The sequence below is a fragment of the Lithobates pipiens genome, unplaced genomic scaffold (genome assembly GCF_037356315.1).
Source record: "Lithobates pipiens isolate NorthernLeopardFrog02 unplaced genomic scaffold, aLitPip1_a1.2 Scaffold_30, whole genome shotgun sequence".
NCBI classification, from domain to species: Eukaryota; Metazoa; Chordata; class Amphibia; order Anura; family Ranidae; genus Lithobates; species Lithobates pipiens.
Window position 1 is genome coordinate 92687610 of NW_027507791.1, and position 19459 is coordinate 92707068.

The 19459-nt window shown below is 45.7% G+C and overlaps 1 protein-coding gene across 1 annotated transcript in view; it reads left to right on the forward strand.

Moving 5' to 3' along the window:
• Positions 1-413: 413 nt before the first annotated feature.
• The window catches only part of MAP3K9 (mitogen-activated protein kinase kinase kinase 9), a 119814-nt gene continuing 100768 nt past the window's right edge, over positions 414-19459 (forward strand). The window contains exon 1 of the mRNA XM_077464617.1: positions 414-1539. Coding sequence (XP_077320743.1) covers positions 1053-1539 — 487 coding nt within the window. The 5' untranslated portion in view covers positions 414-1052. The remainder of the gene's footprint in view (positions 1540-19459) is intronic.

The following is a 19459-nucleotide window of genomic DNA, read 5'->3' on the forward strand; positions in this document are numbered from 1 at the left end:
TGAAAAGAAATCTCCCCAATGGGACACAGATGACAAAAAACTGACAGATGTGATATCCCTCTATTTCTTTATCCAAAAATAAATGTTTGCCTTTAGTTCTCCTTTAAATGGCAGAATGGTATCGCTGCAGCTGCTACCTGTCCCTTTGCCTGAGGTGGGCGTTCCTCCCTCCCAGCCCCTCGCTGTACTTTGTATTTGCACGGACGCACCATTAAAGTTTATTTAAATAAAAAAAAGAGCCGAGCGGTCAGCAGGTTTCATGCAGGAGGCGTCAACAATAGGCTGAAGCCGAATGTGTTAAAAGCTCGCCTGGCGTCCAATAGAAAAGCAAAGCCGGATTGACAGACGGCTGCGTCAGCCAATTGCGGAGAAGAGCGGCGGCCGACTGCGAGCTTCCTTCCCCCACTCTTGACAAGAAGGAGACGGGTGCCGGGCGGATGGGTGCGGGCGACCGAGAGAGAAGGGAGCTGGGGGATGCTGCGGGTCAGCTTCTCGTTGCCTGTGAGTGAAGGGAGCCGGTGAAGGCCTGGCCCGGCTGGAGGTGTGTCGGTAGAGGGCCGTATCTTGCAAGTTGTCCTTCCTGGGGAGCAGTGTGCATGTGAAGCCCTCGTCATCCCCATCCTCAGGCCCTGACTGTCCATGCTGGCCTGCCCCCTGCTCCCCTTTGTTCTGCTGGTGTTGTGGTGGATGGAATAAGCTCCTTGTAATCCAGCCTGTCCCTCCCTCAGGTCTGAGGGGTCACATGGAAGGCCACCATTGGGGGTGATAACTTCCTTCCAGCTGCCCCACCTGGAGATCTTGGTGAACTTTATGTAGGATTCTACGTGAGCTGAGGGCGGTCTGTGCCGCTATGCCATGGCACCGGTGTTAGTGCCCCTGGATCGCGGTGTACTCTGGGAGGTATCCTGCCACTAGAGGTGACTGAGGTGTGTACGGGAACGGACTCGGGGGGGGGGGCCCTCCACAACCTTGCTTCCTCCCTTACCCACCCATGAAGTGTAGTGCATGGGCACCGGGCACCATACACCCATTCTCCCCTATGGATCGGTTCAATGGAGCCCCTCAGATCTCTTCTCTCCCTGCCTGGCACTAGCAAAGCCCCATTCGGAGCGACCAGAGGAGTGCCCAATGCGTCCGTCTTACCGGCCCCGTTGGTTTCAGAAGACGATGAGGATCAGGATGACCGAGGGAGCACGCCCACTAGACAGGAGTTTTTGGAGGAGTACGATGGCCTTGGCGGAGGGGGTGTTGGGGTCCTTCCGCCTTCGCCCTCTCTGTCTAATCAGTTGTACTGGACTGCCGTGTTTGATTACGAGGCCTCCGCTGAGGATGAGCTGACCCTGCGGCTGGGGGACATTGTCCAGGTGCTCTCCAAGGACTCGCGTGTCTCCGGCGATGAGGGCTGGTGGACGGGGAAGATTCAGGACAGAGTTGGCATCTTCCCCAGCAACTATGTGACCAGGACAGAGAGCTTCTCCAGCAAACTTCAAGGGAAGCGAGTGGAAGAGTTACCTTGCTGCCCAGCCTCTGCCCTACAATGTAAGAGCCTGACATCCTTGGTGCTTGCAGTATTCTGTCCTTTTTACTTTTGTATGGTAAACATCAAAGCCGAGTTCTAGCCGTTTTTGAGTTTGTTAAAAGTCAGCAGCTACAAAAAAGTGTAGCTGCTGACTTATAATAAACACAGACTCCCCTGTCCCGCGGTCTAGCGATGTGGCCTGCCGGAACCCCTACCTCTCTCCCTCGTTTCTCCCTGGTGCTGGCATTGCAATTGTGGGTGCCTGGCTGTGACAGCTTGCTGCTTCACAGCCAGGTGCACAGTGCGCATGTGCGAATCTCACTGTGCCTCAACTGCTGGGCAATCTTCTGGGACCTGTGTGACGTGTCCCAAATGATTGCAGAGAGGGGGAGAGGAGAACATCTGCTGGAGGCACCTAGGTGGCCCGAGCGGAAGTGGGAGCAGGTAGTGAACCCCCCCCCCCCCCCCCCCAAAAAAAAAAAGAAATATAAGGGGGTGAGGAGTGCTTAAAGTGGCACTTCCACTTTTGGGTGGACCTCTGCCTTTACTACTGTTGTGGGGGAAGGCATGATGGGATGTTCAGCCAGTCCTAAAAAATAGCCAGAATAATAATGCTTCTAATAACTGTAGTTATTGTTAGCGAGCATTGTTTTTATTTATTATTGCAGTGGGGTGTACTCTTTGATGTGACTTTTCAAGTGGTTGTAAATGCATGTACAATTTTTCTCCCCTGTAAGTGGAAGTCCACTTTAACTTGTACCTACAGTTAAGCTTATAACAAGGCTTATCTGTAGGTACAGTGAATATCTTTTGAACTGGCACTCTTCATCAGCACATGTGACTTGAAGGGATCATATACCCATGCCATACCTTCAGAGTTTGGGGCTCCTGCGCACATGTGCCGGAGTGACGTCATCGTGCCCCGGCCATTCACAGTCAGAGTCTGCGAACCCAGAAGAAAGACTGGTTGAAGATGGCAGCACTAGGGAGCCATTACAGTGCTTCGCTGGGGGACTCCGTGTGCAGGTAAGTCTGTCATAATTTGCTAATATGTGGTGCATATTGGTAAGTTTTTTGACTTTTTTTATATTTAAAAAAAAAAAAAAAAATTGTAATACTTATCTGCTCTGTGCAATAGTATTGCACAGAGCAGTCCCATACCTCCTCCTATGGCATCTCCTGCTGGTGCTGTCCGTGCCTCCTCCACAAGCCGCGTGCTTCTGAGCCGGGCTCTGTTTGTGTCTATAAATGCATACAGAGCAGCTCTGCCATGTGCCTCCTCCCTCCTTGCAGGATTTGACTGAACAGCAGTAGGTGCCTGCTCTCAGAGCCTCCTGTTAGACCAGGAAGGTAAGAGGAGCTGTGTTGGATCAAGAGAGAACTCTGGTAAGTGTTTGGGTGCACCAAGATATATATATATATATATATATATATATATATATATATAATTATTCTCGAATGCAGTGTAAGATACTTGAGTTCAATGCGCATTTCTTACACCGTGTTCAAAATGCACTGCAGTATGTTCGTGCAATGAAGGTTGCAAATGGTGTATTTACCTCCATTGGATTACATGGTACAGAGGTATCGTGAACTCGTTGCTGTGTTTTGTAAGTTAGTGCATGCACTACTTTTGTTCTAGTCTGGCACGTTTTTTAGCCCTGGTCTATGCTAAGAATTGCACCACAATCATGGGCAAGTCACATTCGATTCAGCCTTGTGCGATTTTTTTTTTTTTTTTTTTTTTTTTTTTTTTTTTTTTTTTTTTTTTTGCCCATACATTTATTTTTAATGGGCTCAAATCGCACCGCATCACACCAACGTAGTGCATGCACTAATTTTAGAAATGCACTGCAACTGGATTGCATGGTCGTTTTGTACCATGTGATCCAGTGCAGGCAAACGCACTGCATTTGAGACCTGAGTCTGTCATTTAACATTGCATTGACATCCACCGCTGATTGCAAACGGAGTGTAATTTGAATGTGGTGTGGGAAATCTGCACCAATTGCGTTTTTTCCTGTACCACCTTCTAGTGTGCACCTGGGCTGAAATCACACCACATCACATGTGAAACGCACAGTGTGTGCCTGTGTGGTTCATTGTGTGAACCAGCCCTAATGCAGGGGATGCATTAAAGCAGAGCTCCAGGCTCCCCCCAACAATTAAGTCAGCAGCTACAAATACTGTAGCTGCTGACTTTTAATATAAGGCCACTTACCTGTCCAGGGATCCAGCAATGTCTTCACCTGTACTGATTCTTCTGTAATCGGTTTCGGATACAGGTGCTGGCATCTCTATTAAGGGAAACGGGAAGTGAAGCCCTGTGGCTTCAGTCTCTTTCCTGTTGCACATGCGAGAGCTTGTGAATGGTCCCATAGTCTTCTGGAACCTGTGATGTGTCCCAGAAGACTGTAGGGGAAGGGGGGGAGGCAAACTGAGTAAAAAAGTAGAAGTGGGTAGCTGTCTAAACGAGGTACCGGCCCCCCCCCCCCCCCCCTTTCAAAGTGCTAAATGTGGCAGTGGAGGGTACAAACAAGGGTGAAGGGTGAAGCTCTGCTTTAAAGTAAAGTTTTTAATTTGTATATTTTAGGTACTTATTAAGCGCTGTCAATTTACGCAACGCTTTACATAAACATTGTACATTTAGATACCTTGCTGTAGGGGGCAAAAGGTAATGTTAAAAAAAAAAAAGTTCACCTAAATTGCAAATGATCCTCGCTATTTTGCAGATCTAGTGTAACCAATAGGATCTTCAGCATCCAATACTTCTGGGTATGTTGATGTCTGCTTCTTCATTCCTAGTCCCTGCAGAGCTGCAGGGGCACAGTAGAGATGTAGCAGCCAAGAATTGGGAGCCAAACTACATAGTATGAAGATGCATTGATCTGACACGCCCAAAAATTATTGGCTTCTTAAGATCATAGTGGTGGCTGTAACTGCAAAAGAGAAAACATTGGCTGCAGTGGAGGCAGCGCTGGTATTAGGGCTCTCCTTGTGCAATGTGCACAGACTACGTTTTTAGCATTTTGTTTTTTCCCCACAGGGCCAATGTGTATAGGCACAGATATGAACATTTTGTATCTGTGCAAACCTTTACATGTCTACAGCATAAATGGACACTGCCAGGTTTGAAATGTAAACCGTGTGCAGTCATCCGTGCCGTTCTAATGACCTGAAGACTGAAATCATTCTACACATATACCCACCACAGCTGACTGCAAACTATTAGGCTTCAATTAGACCCCCCCCCCCCCTTTCCTTGCACCGCAATAGGCAGCAGATGGGTGTTTACATGCCGCTGTTTGATGCTTTGCGCCTACATGTGAAGGGCAGCAAGCCCACTGAATGCCACACATTGAAGCAAATAGGGAAGCACCGTAAGCGCTCCACAACCATGTGCAATGCTTGCAGTTGTGGCAAGTTTTTATTTATTTATTTTTTTTTTTTCAAAAAAAGTTAAAACAGGTGGTGAGGAGGCATCACAGTACTTCCTCACTGCATGTCAGGCTTCAGAGGAAAGGGAGATTTAGATGCAGGTATATTCTAAGGCCTTTTTCACATGGATGATATGTTCAGGTCCGCCTGTCAGGTGTTTTTTTTTTGACCTGAATGGATGCTCCATAGACCTCTACATCCTACCCGCTCCGATCAGAAAAAGTGTGACTGAGGAAAAACCTACTTTTCCATGCGACATTGGATCAAGTGACGATGGACTCTGCGGTCTACTGTCATCCGTTCTCCCATAGGGGAGAGCGGCTCTCTGACAGGTCTGTCCCTGCGCAGTGTGCAGAGACAGACCTGTCATCTTCCTGCTCAGTGGGCATCGACGGAGCCATCCCCGCTGAGCAAGCGGATGTCCACGCGGTGGATAATCACGGATCCGTCCCGTGTAAAAGAGGCCTTATGTGTACATCTTCCCGTTAAGTTGTCCATGCACCACTGCTGCAAGAATGACTGGGAGTGAGATGTAAATATCAACAACATTTAGGTGTATACCCCTCATCTCATACAGACATGGAAATGTGTATGTCCATTGGAGCTTAGATGCAGCGTGGACAACTTTTGATGCAGAATCTTGCCAACTGCTATAGTATTGGGCCACGTTCATGAGGCCTAAGCCACTACAGAGAGTGGTCACTTCTGGAATCACTCGGTCTCATTTCTTCTTGGCAGATTTTGAGATGAGATTTTATCTATATACTGGGTGAAACGTCTTTTATAAGTTTGCTGGTTTGTAGACTTCCATTGTGAGCAGCAGTGGAGCATAGCCATTGTGTTGCAGTGTACAGCAGGAAGTGGAACTAGTACATGGTATATTCGCGTATGACTGCTCCCATGTGCATATGTTTACGAACTGCTTTTAAGGCCTCATGCACACTGGGCGTTTTTACAACAGCTGTTTTTAGCTTCAGACGTTTTTTATTTTTTCTACAGTCCATAAAGGTTATCCTGTGTGTCCATGCACACATAGTCTGTTTTTGGCTTTTTAAAAAAAAACAAAAACGAAACTAGTGGGTTCTGAGGAGGGTTTTTTTCAGCTGTAAAAAACGCTCTAACCTTTAAACGCGGCTCGTCAGTTTTTTTTATTTATTTATTTATTTTTTTACATTTTTGATCCATTATTTAAAAAAAAAAACAACAAAAAAAAAACGCTAATGCGGAAAAACGCTACTGCAAAAAACTTTTGAATAAAAATGTTGAAAAACTCACTGCAAAGCTACTGGTGTTTTCATAACGTTATTTTAACATCCAGCGTGCATGAGGCCTAAATGTATTGCTGCTTTTGCTTTCATTTTTGTGACTGATCTGTGTTCTGTTTGTTTGTTTGATCAGGTGGATAGTCCAGTATTGGTAGATACTACCACTACAACACAGTTTGATAATCCGAATTTGTCTGTAAATGATCAGCATTTCGTCTGCATGATATCAGTGGTAAATCTCACTGCCTGACACTCTACTATATTGGCTACAGATGTCCTGATCTACAAGAGATTTGGTCATCTTCACTGATGATTACATGATCCTCCCTGCTTTTTCATTTTATTCTGATAGTGGGACTCCCTCACTGTCAGAATACACTCAAAGCAACATTTCCAATAATCCTGTTCATGGGAGGTTAGCCTTTCAACCCCCTCATGATCTTACAGAGATTGTAAAGTCTCATTTAAAAAAACATGTTTACCTCCTCTGTGCAGTAGGTTTTGCACAGAGCAGCTGGACCCTCTTCTTGGGTTCCTCTTCACTGCTCCTCCCTCCTGTTGACTGCCCCCACAGCAAGAAGCTTGCTATGGTGCACCTGAAAAGAGTCACAGCTCCCTGTGTCCATTCAGACACTGAGCCCCGACCCCACCTTCTCTCTCTCTCTCTCTCTCTCTCTCTCTCTCTCTCTCTCTCTCTCTCCCCTGATTTGAATAGCTGATTTTGACAACAGCGGGAGCCAATGTGTCTCAGCCAATCGGGAAGGAGCATCTTGGGCGGCTGAGACACCAGTGGCCATCGCTGGACAGAGGGGGTCCTCATGTAAGTGGGAGGGGCGCTTCTGCACACAGAAGACTTTTTTTTTTTTATCTTAATGCAAAGATTGCATTAAAGCGGAGTTCCACCCAAAATGGAAATTCTGCTTTAAGTACCTCCTGGCATTCCACATTTTGCATGAAATGGCTGTGGTAATTACTAAGGCAGTGAAACTGATCAAATCACCTGTGCAAAATAATGGGAAGCCTGCTAACGACCTGTTGGGGCACCTTGAGGACTGGAGTTAAGAAACACTGTGTTAGAGGCATGGGGGAGGAAGAGGATAGATAAGTTGTCCTTTCCATTTTGGGTTAAGGTCTCATTTAATAACCCACGCTCTGTGGTTACTATTGCAAACGGTTAATCGAAACAAGACGTTTGATGGGGAAACATGGAAATCTTTTGGGTAATTGGAACGAGGTGTTGAAGCCAATTTGTCCATCCAAAATGTGTTTGCTTTAGTTTTGGATAACATTGGGGGGGTGGTCATTTTTACTGAGGTTTGGGGTACTGTTAAAGTTGAAGTCCAAGCTAAACTTAACAAATCCTTCTTATAAATCCTTGCCAACTCCCACCTTACCACCTATGCTGATCAACCTGTGTAAGAAAGATGCATATACTTCACTATTGTCAGGCCTCCCCAGTCCAATCGCGTGCTCCGGCTCCCCTTTGTCAGCCAGTGGCATCACCACTACCAGCCATTGTCAAGAGCTGTCTTTTCTCCCCTGCAGCTCCGCTGACTTACACAGTGGGTATGATGTGATTAGAGCAGGCTAAATATACTTGCCTGCTGTGTTCAATGGCTGTGCACAGAGCAGCCCTGATCCTCATCTTCTGGGTTCCCCCTCTGGTGGCCCTAGCTCTCCCCCCCCCCTCTTAATTTAGTAAATGCAGGAACTCCACCCAAAAGTGGAAGCTCTCCCCAGGAGGAACCAGTTATCTGCTCATACTTCTGTGTAAGATTGTGCGGCGATCTACAAAACTTCCAGCCCTCCTCTCGCTGCCTTCTGGGAGACACACAGGTCCCAGAAGACAGCGTGACCATTCAGAAAGTGCAGCGCGATATGTGCACAGTAGTAAACAGGCTGTGAAGCCTGTTTCCCTTATTGAAGATGCCTATACCTGGAGCCGATGGATGGATCGGCTTGGGGTGCCGATATTGCGGGCTCCTTGAACAGGTAAGTGTCCTTATATTAAAAGTCAGCAGCTACAATATTTGTAGCTGCTGAATTTTTTTTATTTTTTTTTTCCCAGGCTGGAACTCCTCTTTAAGGTAACCCATGGTGTGGTTCTGCTGTGGTTGTCGTGTGATAATCGCGCTGCAATTGCAGCAAACTGCATCATGTGAAGCTTGTCGACCAAAAAGAATCGGGCGCTTTTTTGGGCAACAAGTGCCATGTGATGCGGCTTGCTGCGTGATAATCGAGGCAGAACTGCACTGTGTTTTTAGGTGCCATTAAAATGAATGGCATCTGAAATTTGCGTTGTGATTTGTCATTTTAGCAGAGCATTTTGAAATCTTGGGTAGATTTGTGGCGATTCGAAGCCCCCAGGTGTGAATGCAGCCAGTCGGCAAAGATGTTAGGATGGAGGAGGGATCATTTTTAGGATTAGTTTAGGTAAAGCCTGGAGTTCTACTTTAATGAGATTTTCCTCACTTCTTGAACTGCAGACAACATTTTACCAGTGTGTGGAGCCCACCAACTGCAACATACAAATTAAAATGCTTTTCTTTAGCAGAGTGGTGAAGGTTAGAACGTCTCTCAGATTTTCATTGTGTCCTTGTTGAAGACTGTCCCTCCCTCTGTCTGGTGGAAACCATTTATTAGTAGGACAAGAAGGCAGAGGCATCCCTCTGAGAGCCCCAGTTAGCAGTAGAAACATAGGACTTCAATCCTCCTTCACTCCATTAAAAAAAAAAAAAAAAAAAACATGTTGGCATACAATACACTTTAAAGGATAAGTTACCTTTAAATATAGCCTGCCGTGGATTGCACTCGTAATAGGTAAATTTTAGGTGCAATGCCAGAATCTCAGTATAGCTGTTTGCCTGCATGTCCTCTATGGACAGACAGTTACTGGATAGCAGGAAGATCAATGATCTATGTGAGCGCTCGCCAGAACCCTCACATTTCACTGAGATCTACAAGCCGTCTGCTACAGCGGGAGGTGATACTTGTTTGTTCGTTCACAGGTCGCTGTGAATGAATGACGAGGCCTTATCCACATGCTCTTTAAATTTTGTGACAGTGTTTGCGGGGAGAAGATCCCCTGCCCCCTTTCACATCAGGGGTTTGGAGGGGCGCAGGCAAGTGGTCTTTGGTTACATTTACACCCTAAATACGGGTGTAACCTGTTATCAAAGGTAAACTTATTTTAAAGTGTAAACCTAAAAAATCTAAATTGCAGCTTGGATATGGTAGTTAAAGGTTTTCTTTTTGTCTTGCTGCATTTTATTTATTTTCTCCTAATTAATCTACAAATAACACTTCCTGTCCTAGAGTGACAATGCTCACTCACTTGTTAGTTACAGTATCTATGGTGGAGCATTCATTCAACCCTGGGACCCTAAACTGCTTAAGGCTGGGTTCACACTGCTGCGGTGATGAGATCGGATGTGATTCGCACTGCAGTGCAAATCGCATTCGATCTCTGTGCGATGCGAGTTCAGCCATACAGATAGTATGGCTGAATTCGCATCGCATCCGGCCCAAACTCGCACAGGACCCTTTTTTTGGTCCGCAGCAGAATCGGATCGCATGGGTGTTCACACCATGCGATCCGATTCCTGTCCGAGTTTGCAGATCGCACTGCGATATGCGAACTGATCTGGGGGTGTCATTAACGTTTCACTGACACTCTCAGCAGTTCGCATAGGGCAGTGTGAACTGCTGCCGGGAGACATGCGATGCGGGAACCCGCAGCGGATTCGCATTGTTCCCGCATCGCTGCAGTGTGAACCCAGCCTTAAAGAGGAAGTAAACTCTCCCACTCTGCTTTTCATTTAGTCCATTTTATAATAAGTAATTATCAAACTATAGCCACTGTAATCCAGCCCAAATCACATTAATTACTGTTTAAAGAAACTTTAAAAAAACTTGTTTCCAAGGGTAAGGCAGCGGCATCTTAAGTATTGTTTTCTGGGTCCACAGTGGAGTATATTTCCGCGCTTACATTGAGCACTAACCTGTACTGTTAACCAAGCCTCCTTCTCAATCCAACATTTCTATGGCAACCCTGCTTCCCTGTTCATAGCTGACTTGCTTTATTTCATAGTATTTACTTGTGCCGATTGTCTAATGTTTGCCTTTGTCAGTCTTGTCAGCTTCAGCTGATAAGACTGCAGTAATGGCCATGTTTACATTGCATGTCATGTCGCATGGGCACATGGTGTGTAGGAGGAAGCTCTGAATGATTCTGCAGCCTCCTGGGATTTGTGTTGTGCTGTAGGAAGTCCTAATAACAGATGGATAAGCACACAGAGTGTGCCGTAAATCAGGGGAGATCTGGGCATGCTCAGTGATGTCATTATGAGGAACAAAAAGGATTACAACAATGCTAAGCAAGTAAGGAGATATCAGCAGTGTTCATTAAGGTTTTTTTTATGCTGATTTACATGGGACAAAGTTGTGGGGGAGAGTTTACAACCACTTTAATAATTTGGATTAACTCCCTCTACCCCATTCCCCTTGTCTCTGTTTATATAAAGAGATATTTGTTTTTAACAGAAGATAGCTGAGAAAACTACTGACTCATGCAAAGAACGGAGGAGAGAGCAGCCAGAATATAGGTGTTGTGGATTGAGGCAAGTGCACATTATAAAACAGGGCTTGACAAATCCCAGGTGCCAGATCGCCATGGTGATTGAAATCGTGTCCTGGTGTCTGGGCTTTTGGCAGCCCAATCGGTGAAGTACAAATTATATCGCCTGATTATACTTATACTCCTGGGCGTTGAGCAGGTGTGTTTTATTTTTTTTCCCTAAATTTAGCCTTAATTGAGGCCGTGGCTTGCTGGAGCTGGATACAGCAATCGCTATCTTGTTTGTTACATTTGCCTAGGAACTGGCACCCTCTGGTGGGCCAGGCTGGCAGTGGCTGCACCCACCATCTTGACTGAGGGCTTCCCTTGTCTGCTGTCACTGCCCACCTACCTCGGACATCTCCTTCCCAGTTTGACATATGAGTGCTGGTGTTGCGGTTATAGGTGCCGCAATGTTGTGGTGCTTTTTCCTGGTTAGAGTGGGGCAGCTGGCTTAGAGTGCTGGAATGGCCTCAACAATCTGGCACTTCAGATTAGGGAGTGTGTGCACCCGCCACCTTGGCTGTGCTGTCGTTTTTAAAATAAAGCCTTAGTTTTTTTTTTTTTTTTTTTTTTTAAACAGACTCCTAACTTTTTTTTTTTTTTTATTTAGCTGGCTCCTAGATTTAAACCTAATTTGTCAAGCCTTGATCTGAAATGGCTTTTGTTAATTTTTAATTTCAGAGGTTTCCAACTACTTTAGAGAGGTAAACATCTTACTCCGGAGTTACTTCCGGGTTTGCAGCTCAGGTGCTCTGATTGGCCATCAAAATTTCCCAAGTTGTGGGGACCCCAACAAGAAAATTATTTTCGTAGCGTAGGTTGTCAGCACCCAAGGCAAGACAAGTAATTTGTGCCCCTAACCGATGGACATTAACCGTTCCCCGTGTGTCCCTTTCACTCGTACAGTACGAAAACCCCTTATGGTACCACTCTTTTGTTCTCCTCTCTTTTCCTTTTATCTCTCTATCGTAATTTTTTTTTTTTCTTTTTTTTCTTTTCATACATTAGGGGACACAGAGCCATAGTAGTTACTATGTGGGTTATAAGCCACCTTTTAGGTGATGGACACTGGCACACCCTAAGGCAAAAAGTGCACTCACTATATAACCCCTCCCACTACTGGGAGTACCTCAGTTTTTTCGCCAGTGTCTAGGTGCTGGTCACGGAGTAAAGATGTGCTGAGCTTCTCTGGAGCAATCCTTGCTGGGGCTAGCTATGCAGACTGATCCATTCAAGGTGTCTTTCTGGCCTTGTGTCTGACGAAACAAGGTTTTTGCCTGTGAATGCTTCTCTTTTGAGAGCTAGACCCTGGAATCCATTACTTTTTGGTATTAAGGCCATAAAGTTTACTGCCGGTGGTGCTATTGCAGGTCCAGGATTGTGGGCTTCCTTGAGGATCCCCAGCTCCTGAAGGTTTAACAGAGCCCACCATGAAGGGTGAAGATTGGGTCTGTTGGTTTACCACAGAAAATCCTGCGGCGGGAAAGGTAAATGGAGATTTTCTTATGAATTGTCTCCTTTTAAAGTAAATTTGGAGCACATACCTTATTGTGTTTTGCTCAGAGATCACGCTGTGTCACAGAAGCAGCAGACTCCTTTTCTCCAGCCAGCAGGCAGACCTCCAGTAAGATTGGTTTTTTTTTTTTGTTTTGTTTCCTCCAGACACCTCCACCTGAGCTGAACTCTTCCCCCCCCCCCCCCTCTCTTCATGAGGCTGAGTGTAAGGGAGAACGAAAAACAATCGGAAATGCCATTATTATTTTTTTTTTTTTTTTAACCACCCCTACACAGGGTGATTTCCAGGTCTCTTCCACGCCATCCATCCCTCCCTCCGTCCCTCACTCACAAGCCGGATCAGAGGCCCGTGCTTGCGCGGGAAAACTTTTTTGAAAGAGAAAGGAGGGGGGGGGGTGCAATGTGAGGTGGGGGCAAGGCTTAGCGCGGCGCTGCCATCCTCCAACGCGGGAGTGCTGGCTGCAAAATTGTTGCAGAGACATGAGAGCAAAGGGAGCATGGAAGAGGTTTTGGTGACACAGGCATTTCCTGCTTAACATATTTACTATTTGTATAAGGCTGAGCATTAATAGCAGTGGATGCGATTTCTTTTAAAAGTACCTCTGCGTTGTGCATCGGGCTAAGGTCAGAAGGGGGGGTTAACAACCCCAAAATAGAACTAAAAGGGTCCCCTCAAGCTCTGGAAAGCCTACTCCTCTTTACAATGGCATCCTCTCCTGAGAGGGAGTGGCTGGTCAGAATGAGCATCAGGGCCATGAAATGTTTGACTGTTTTCAACACTGCAGCCCTGTGTATTTTACCAAAATATCTTTTTTCCCTGATGGGTTTAAAAAAAAGGAAAAAAAAAAGTTAGTTTAACCAGTAGAGACCCGCGCTATAGCCAAATGACGGCTACAGCGCGGACCTCCTTTGCCGGGACTACGTCTATTGACGTCGTCCCGTGCTCTGTGATCGGTGAGTCTACGAGACTCGCCTGATCACGGATCTGAGCAAGGGGTCGATCCCGACCCCTTTCCACATGATCAGCTGTTAGCCAATGACAGCTGATCATGTGATACAACGGAGCCGGTAATCGGCTATTTTTCCTTTTCCAAAAAGAGACGATCACCGGCGGCCGTGATCGGGACATCAGTCCCGATCACCGGCGGCCGCGATCGGGACATCAGTCCCGATCACCGGCGGCCGCGATCGGGACATCAGTCCCGATCACCGGCGGCCGCGATCGGGACATCAGTCCCGATCACGGCCAGCTTACTAGTGCCCACCTGCCCCCTGCCAGTGGCACCTCTGTAATAAAGTGCCACACATCAGTGCCCACAGTGCCACACATCAGTGCCCACAATCTGCCTCAACAACGGTGCTGCACCCCAGTGCCACATATCTGTGCCCATCAGTGTCATCTACCAGTGCCCAGCAGAGCCACCTATCAGTGGTACCTATTAGTGCCACCCATCCGTGCTATCTTATCTGTGCCTATTAGTGCCGCCCTAACTATGCCTATCAGTGCCCACCAGTGCCGCCTCATGACCTGTTTGCAAAATTTTATAACAAACTATTAAACGTGATTTTTTTATTTTTTATATATATTTTTTTTATTTTGCATCTTTTTTTTTGTTTAGCAAAAAACTAAAACTCCCAGCTGTAATTAAATACCACCAAAAGAAAGCTCTATTTGTGGGGAAAAAAATAACAATTTTATTTGGGTACGGTGTTGTATGAGCACGCAATAGTCATTCAAAGTGCATCAGCGCTGAAAGCTGAAAATTGGTCTGGGCAGGAGGGGGGGGGGGTTTAAGTGCCCAGTAAGCAAGTGGTTAAGCGCACAGGTTCTCCTCCATTGCCCAGGACTCTCAACCTGAGGACCTAGGGGCGGGAGAAGACAAATCCCCTCAGGGGCCATGGTGAGGCTGATGACTCCTCTTATGAGGTGTCAAATGTGGGAGAATCAGCTGGTTTCAATCTTAAGATTGATGGTGCTCAGAGGCTAAGCAGGGTCAGGCCTGGTTAGTACATGTATGCTATATATATATATATATATATATATATATATATATATATATATATATATATATATATATATATATATATATATATATATATATATATATATATATATATATATATATATTGTTCTATCTTATTCGATAGTCCATGTTCCTGTATTGTTTGTAACCTTTAGCCCTTTTGTTTTTGGCCTCTTTTTTTTTTTTTTTTTTTTTTTTTTTTTTAGGCCTGAAGATTACACAAAACCCACACGTATATTTTTTCTGAAAGCAGAAACCCTAGAGAAAAAAAAATCGTGTGACAAAGAATTGGAATTCCCTTTTAATTTAACCGCAAAGGTCTAGCAAAAGCAAAATTTCAGTAAAAAACACACGTGAATATTGGGGCAAACCAACGCAATAAATTACCCAAATCTTTGAGAAAATATAAGACGAGGTTGCACCGAGTAAATGGCTAACCAACCTGCCAAACCTTAAATTTTTGCCTGCCTGTGAAATGGCAGCAAAATTCAGTACCCTATATTTTCAATAGGCTATGCTTCAAAAGCCCCCTCTATATGTATCAGTTTAGTGTTATGGAGGAGGTCTTGTGCTAGAATTATTTCTCTCACTCCGGTGTGCGTGGCGATATGTGACGTGTATTGCATTTGATGCGTGTGTGTGTGTGTGTGTGTGTGTATGTGCTTTTTATTTAAAAAAAATTTCTTAAAGCGATTGTATGCCCGCAAAAAAACAACAACCCTGTAAGGCAAAGGCATCATGAGCTAGCTCATTTTGAAATACTTACCGTATATACTCGAGTATAAGCCGAGATTTTCAGCCTCTTTTTTGAGGCTGAAAGTGCCCCCCTCGGCTTATACTCGAGTCATCGCTGTCTGCCCGCTCGATCAGCGTGTCGAGCAGACAGACAGCGGCCATTCTATTCAAAAGCCGCGCCTCCGGCTCCGCCTTCGCCTGTGATAGGCGGAACACTGAATTTCCCAGCAGCCTGTGTTCCGCCTATCACGGACATCGTATCATCCTCGTACTACGGACGAGGATGATACGACGTCTGTGATAGGCGGAACACAGGCTGCTGGGAAATTCAGTGTTCCGCCTATCACAGGCGAAGGCGGCGGCGCAGCTTTTGAACTTTACAATGGCCGCCGACGAAGAGGGCACGGCACGGCACGGGACGGCACGGGGGCAAGGCAAGGCACGACACGGATGCAAGGAGGCAAGGCACGGGACGGAGGCTCGGGACAAAGGTAGGCTGGACACACACACACACACACACACACACACACACACACACACACACACACACACACACACACACACACACACACACACACACACACACACACACACACACACACGGATGGATGGAGACACACAGGGATGGATGGATGGACACACACACACACACACAGGGATGGATGGACGGACACACAGGGATGGACGGACACACAGGGATGGACGGACACACAGGGATGGACGGACACACACACAGGGATGGACAGGCATGTCTCACCCTCGGCTTATACACGAGTCAATACGTTTGCCAGTTTTTTTGGGGGTAAATTGGGGGCCTCGGCTTATATTCGGGTCGGCCTATACTCGAGTATATACGGTACCTTAGAACGCATCGCCTCCCGGTCACCACTGAGGGAGCTGACATGTTGACGGGTTCACGGCTCCGGTGCTGTGAGTGCCTGGAGCCGCGATGTCACTCTTTTTGGCAAGGAGCTCTGATTTTCCGGAAGCATCCGCCAGACCTTCAGAGCCAATTTGCCACTGACACCAGCAGCTGCATGCAAGGTGAAAATCTCCTAAATTGTACAGGTTTAGGAGATATTCACTTTACATACAGGTAAGCCTTAGTATAGTATACAACCGCTTAAACTATTTTTTTTTTTTTCCCTCACTGCATTATTTTTAGTTGACGGGTTCTCTTTATTGAGATATGCATGGTCTAAAAGACCCTGCATGTCTCCCCTGGGCTCCACTAAGACCCCTTTCACACTGGGGCAGTTTTCAGCCACATTGGCACTAAAAAGAGCCTCTAAGTGCCTGAAAACCACCTCCCATTCACTTAGGCTGGGTTCACACGTGTGCAGTGCAAATTCCAGCTCTGTTTGTTTTTCTCTGCAAAGAGAAAAAAAATGTCTGTTTAGCGGTTCCTCTCCATTGTAGCTGCGGATCAGCTGACCTGGGAGAGGGAGGAGGTGTAGTGAGGAGGGGGAGGGAATTTGTGTTCAGAACGGAATGCATCTGCGAATCCGATTCCCTAATAATGTGCTTGCAATTCGCACCGCAATGCCCAGAAAATGCACACTTTTTTTTTTTGGGGCAATGCGGAGTGCGAATGTAACGCACATATGTGAACCAGCCTCCTTCAAATGAACATATTTTAAAATGTCATGTGAATTTTGATGTGCCGTTAGCCGCATCCAATTTGCATAGGTGTGAACCCAGCCTTAAGAGTCTTTTCACACTGGGCGGGGTGCTTGTGGGACATTCCGATAAGTCCTGCAAGCAGCATCTTTGGGGCAATTTGGGAGCGCTCCCGAAATGCCCTGCCCATCGGAATGAATGGGGTTAAAAGTGCCGCATAAACAGTGACCCCAGTGTGAAAGGGGGGTCTAAATGTTTTGCAATGCAAATCGCATTGCAAAACATTTCCTGGCTGAGGTTGCCAGGGACACCGAGATGTCGCTTTCTGCGTCATAAGAAGAATGGGAGGCAAGCCGATGTGTGTCCGCTCTTCTCCTTCCCCTCTTCCCGCTGGCACCCACCATGGAGCTCCTGGTCCTGCAAGCAGAGCCTGGTAAGCGTGGGGGTGGTGCGCTGGTACTGGGGTGTGTTTGTGCAAGCGATCGTGCAGCAGCGGAACTGCTTGAATGCTCTTTCCTTACAGCCAGGAGTCTGCCTGTCAGTTTCACACACAATCCTGGTGGTTGCAGCCACTGGTGTGCATGATACCCACTGCTGTTAGGACCGTACGACGTACGCACCTGGCGGTGAAAGAGTTGATGTGCCACAATGTGATTTTTGCAATAGAGACGCAGTGGCATTTATTTTACTGTATATCCATTGAAAGTAGAATGAATGGTAGTTTTAGCGTTCCATATTAGCTGTCAGATCTGCAGTATGCATTGTAAAAGTATCCGCTACATTGATCAATATTTTGTTTCTTGTTTGTTTTGCATGGTCTAATATTTATTTGTGTAATTGTTCTAGTGACCAGTGAGTGACCTTCTCCTAATGCAGACCTGGCACTTTCCCCCAGTCTAGGGGCTTTCCAAAACCATGTCTCCCAGGCTTCAGTTATCCAGCTCATGTTGTAAAGCATTTGAACGACAGCCGAGGAAATTTTGTACTTTTTTCTCATAATAAACATGAGTTGTGTGGTACACTTTTTAAAAACCTTTTTCTCTAGCAAATTTCACACGGTAGGTACACAGTGGACCATGAAGGAAAGCTTTAAAGAATAACACCAGCTTTTCTTCTCCAAAACAGATGCGTTGTGCATGTAAATAAATCACAACCTCCATGTCACTTTATCTGTATCTTACCTACTTTAGCAGATTTCTGTGTCTGTGATATCACTCCTCGTAGCTGAGTTTCAAAGTTCTCTGACATCTGGTTTCCTTCCTTTTTACCAGTCCTGATACTACATGTCCCATGATCCTTTGAGCCTCTGTGGTTTCAGGACAGGCTATGGGAGTCACTTGTAGCTGTTCTGGGAGTTGATGTGAATAGGCCCTAGGGTCGCTGTAGATGTTTCTGGGCCCTCATGTGTGTGGTGAAAGGAGAATATCTATCTAAATTCTGCTCTCACTAATCACACTCGCTTCACTGCAGGGGAGGAATTGAGTGTTGGACAGGAAATGTGCTATTCTAGCTATAAATATAGACATAGAGGTTCCCCAGTTGTGAGACTTTATAGGCACTTCAATTAATAAAAAACAGATAAATATTATGAATCATCAGTAAAAGACAGGAAACATACATGAGATGAACAAGTGAAAAAACAATATGATGATACACTCTGGTATCCTCAGGGTTATGAGAGGTAACCTTGTAGTCGTTCATTGATGTATCAAAGCATGTTCCATGTTTGGTTTAAACAGAGTCTCAGACCCTTCTGCCCAACCTTGGAGGTTAACGTATGTTGTACTGGATAGAAGAGCCAATCGTAAATAGCATCCAAAGGGTGCTACACTTGACCTGAAAACACCAGGGGTTACTGAGTCCTTGCTAACGGGGACCTGCACCTATGGACCCATTATAGCATGGCAGACCTAAAATTGAGTAGTAATATGAGAATGGGCTAGCTTTAGACAGCACAGCTAAAACTATGTGTCCTTCATAAAGGTGTGGCACAGGAAAGCCTCCATAGATTTAGGGATGGAGGTGTATAGTTCTATACATCTCATTTGATGTCGTGCCCCCCCCCCCCCCCTAAAAAAAAACCTCCTAGTTTATGAAGTGGCTATGGAAGAGTCTCAGTCTACATCAGACTATTACATGGTTCAAAGCCACAACTCAACCCAGAATATCCAAGGATCTGCAAACAGAGCAACATGGTGCACATGTATGATCTATGCTGGGACTGATCATTCCATTAATTTCTAATAAAAAGAAAGTTGCAGTTTAGCTTGATACTTTAAGCCCTATATTAACTACCCAGTGTCAAGGAAAGATTTGTTTGATAGTGAAGCGTTTTCAACTCAACGCGCCTAAGCGATAAGTACAAAAGACACACACACACACACCCCCCATAAACAATGCATGTAAAGTGCCACAAAAGATCAATGAGAAACGGTGCAAAAAAAACAAGATTTATAGTCCCATAGACCATACGATATCTGTGTAACGCGGTGAATGTCTGTGCTAATCCCAACAGAGTGGGACAGCTCGAAAATAGCTTGAACACTAAAGTTAAAAATATGTGTAAGGTGAAAACAAGCGTGCATCCACTAATAAATATGTTGATACCCTATCAGGGTTAAAGTGTTATATCACTAAAAAAAGAGATAAATACAGGTGATCAAAACAGTGCACATTATATAATAAAAGAATCGGTGTAAAACAGTGATCGGAACACTATTAAATG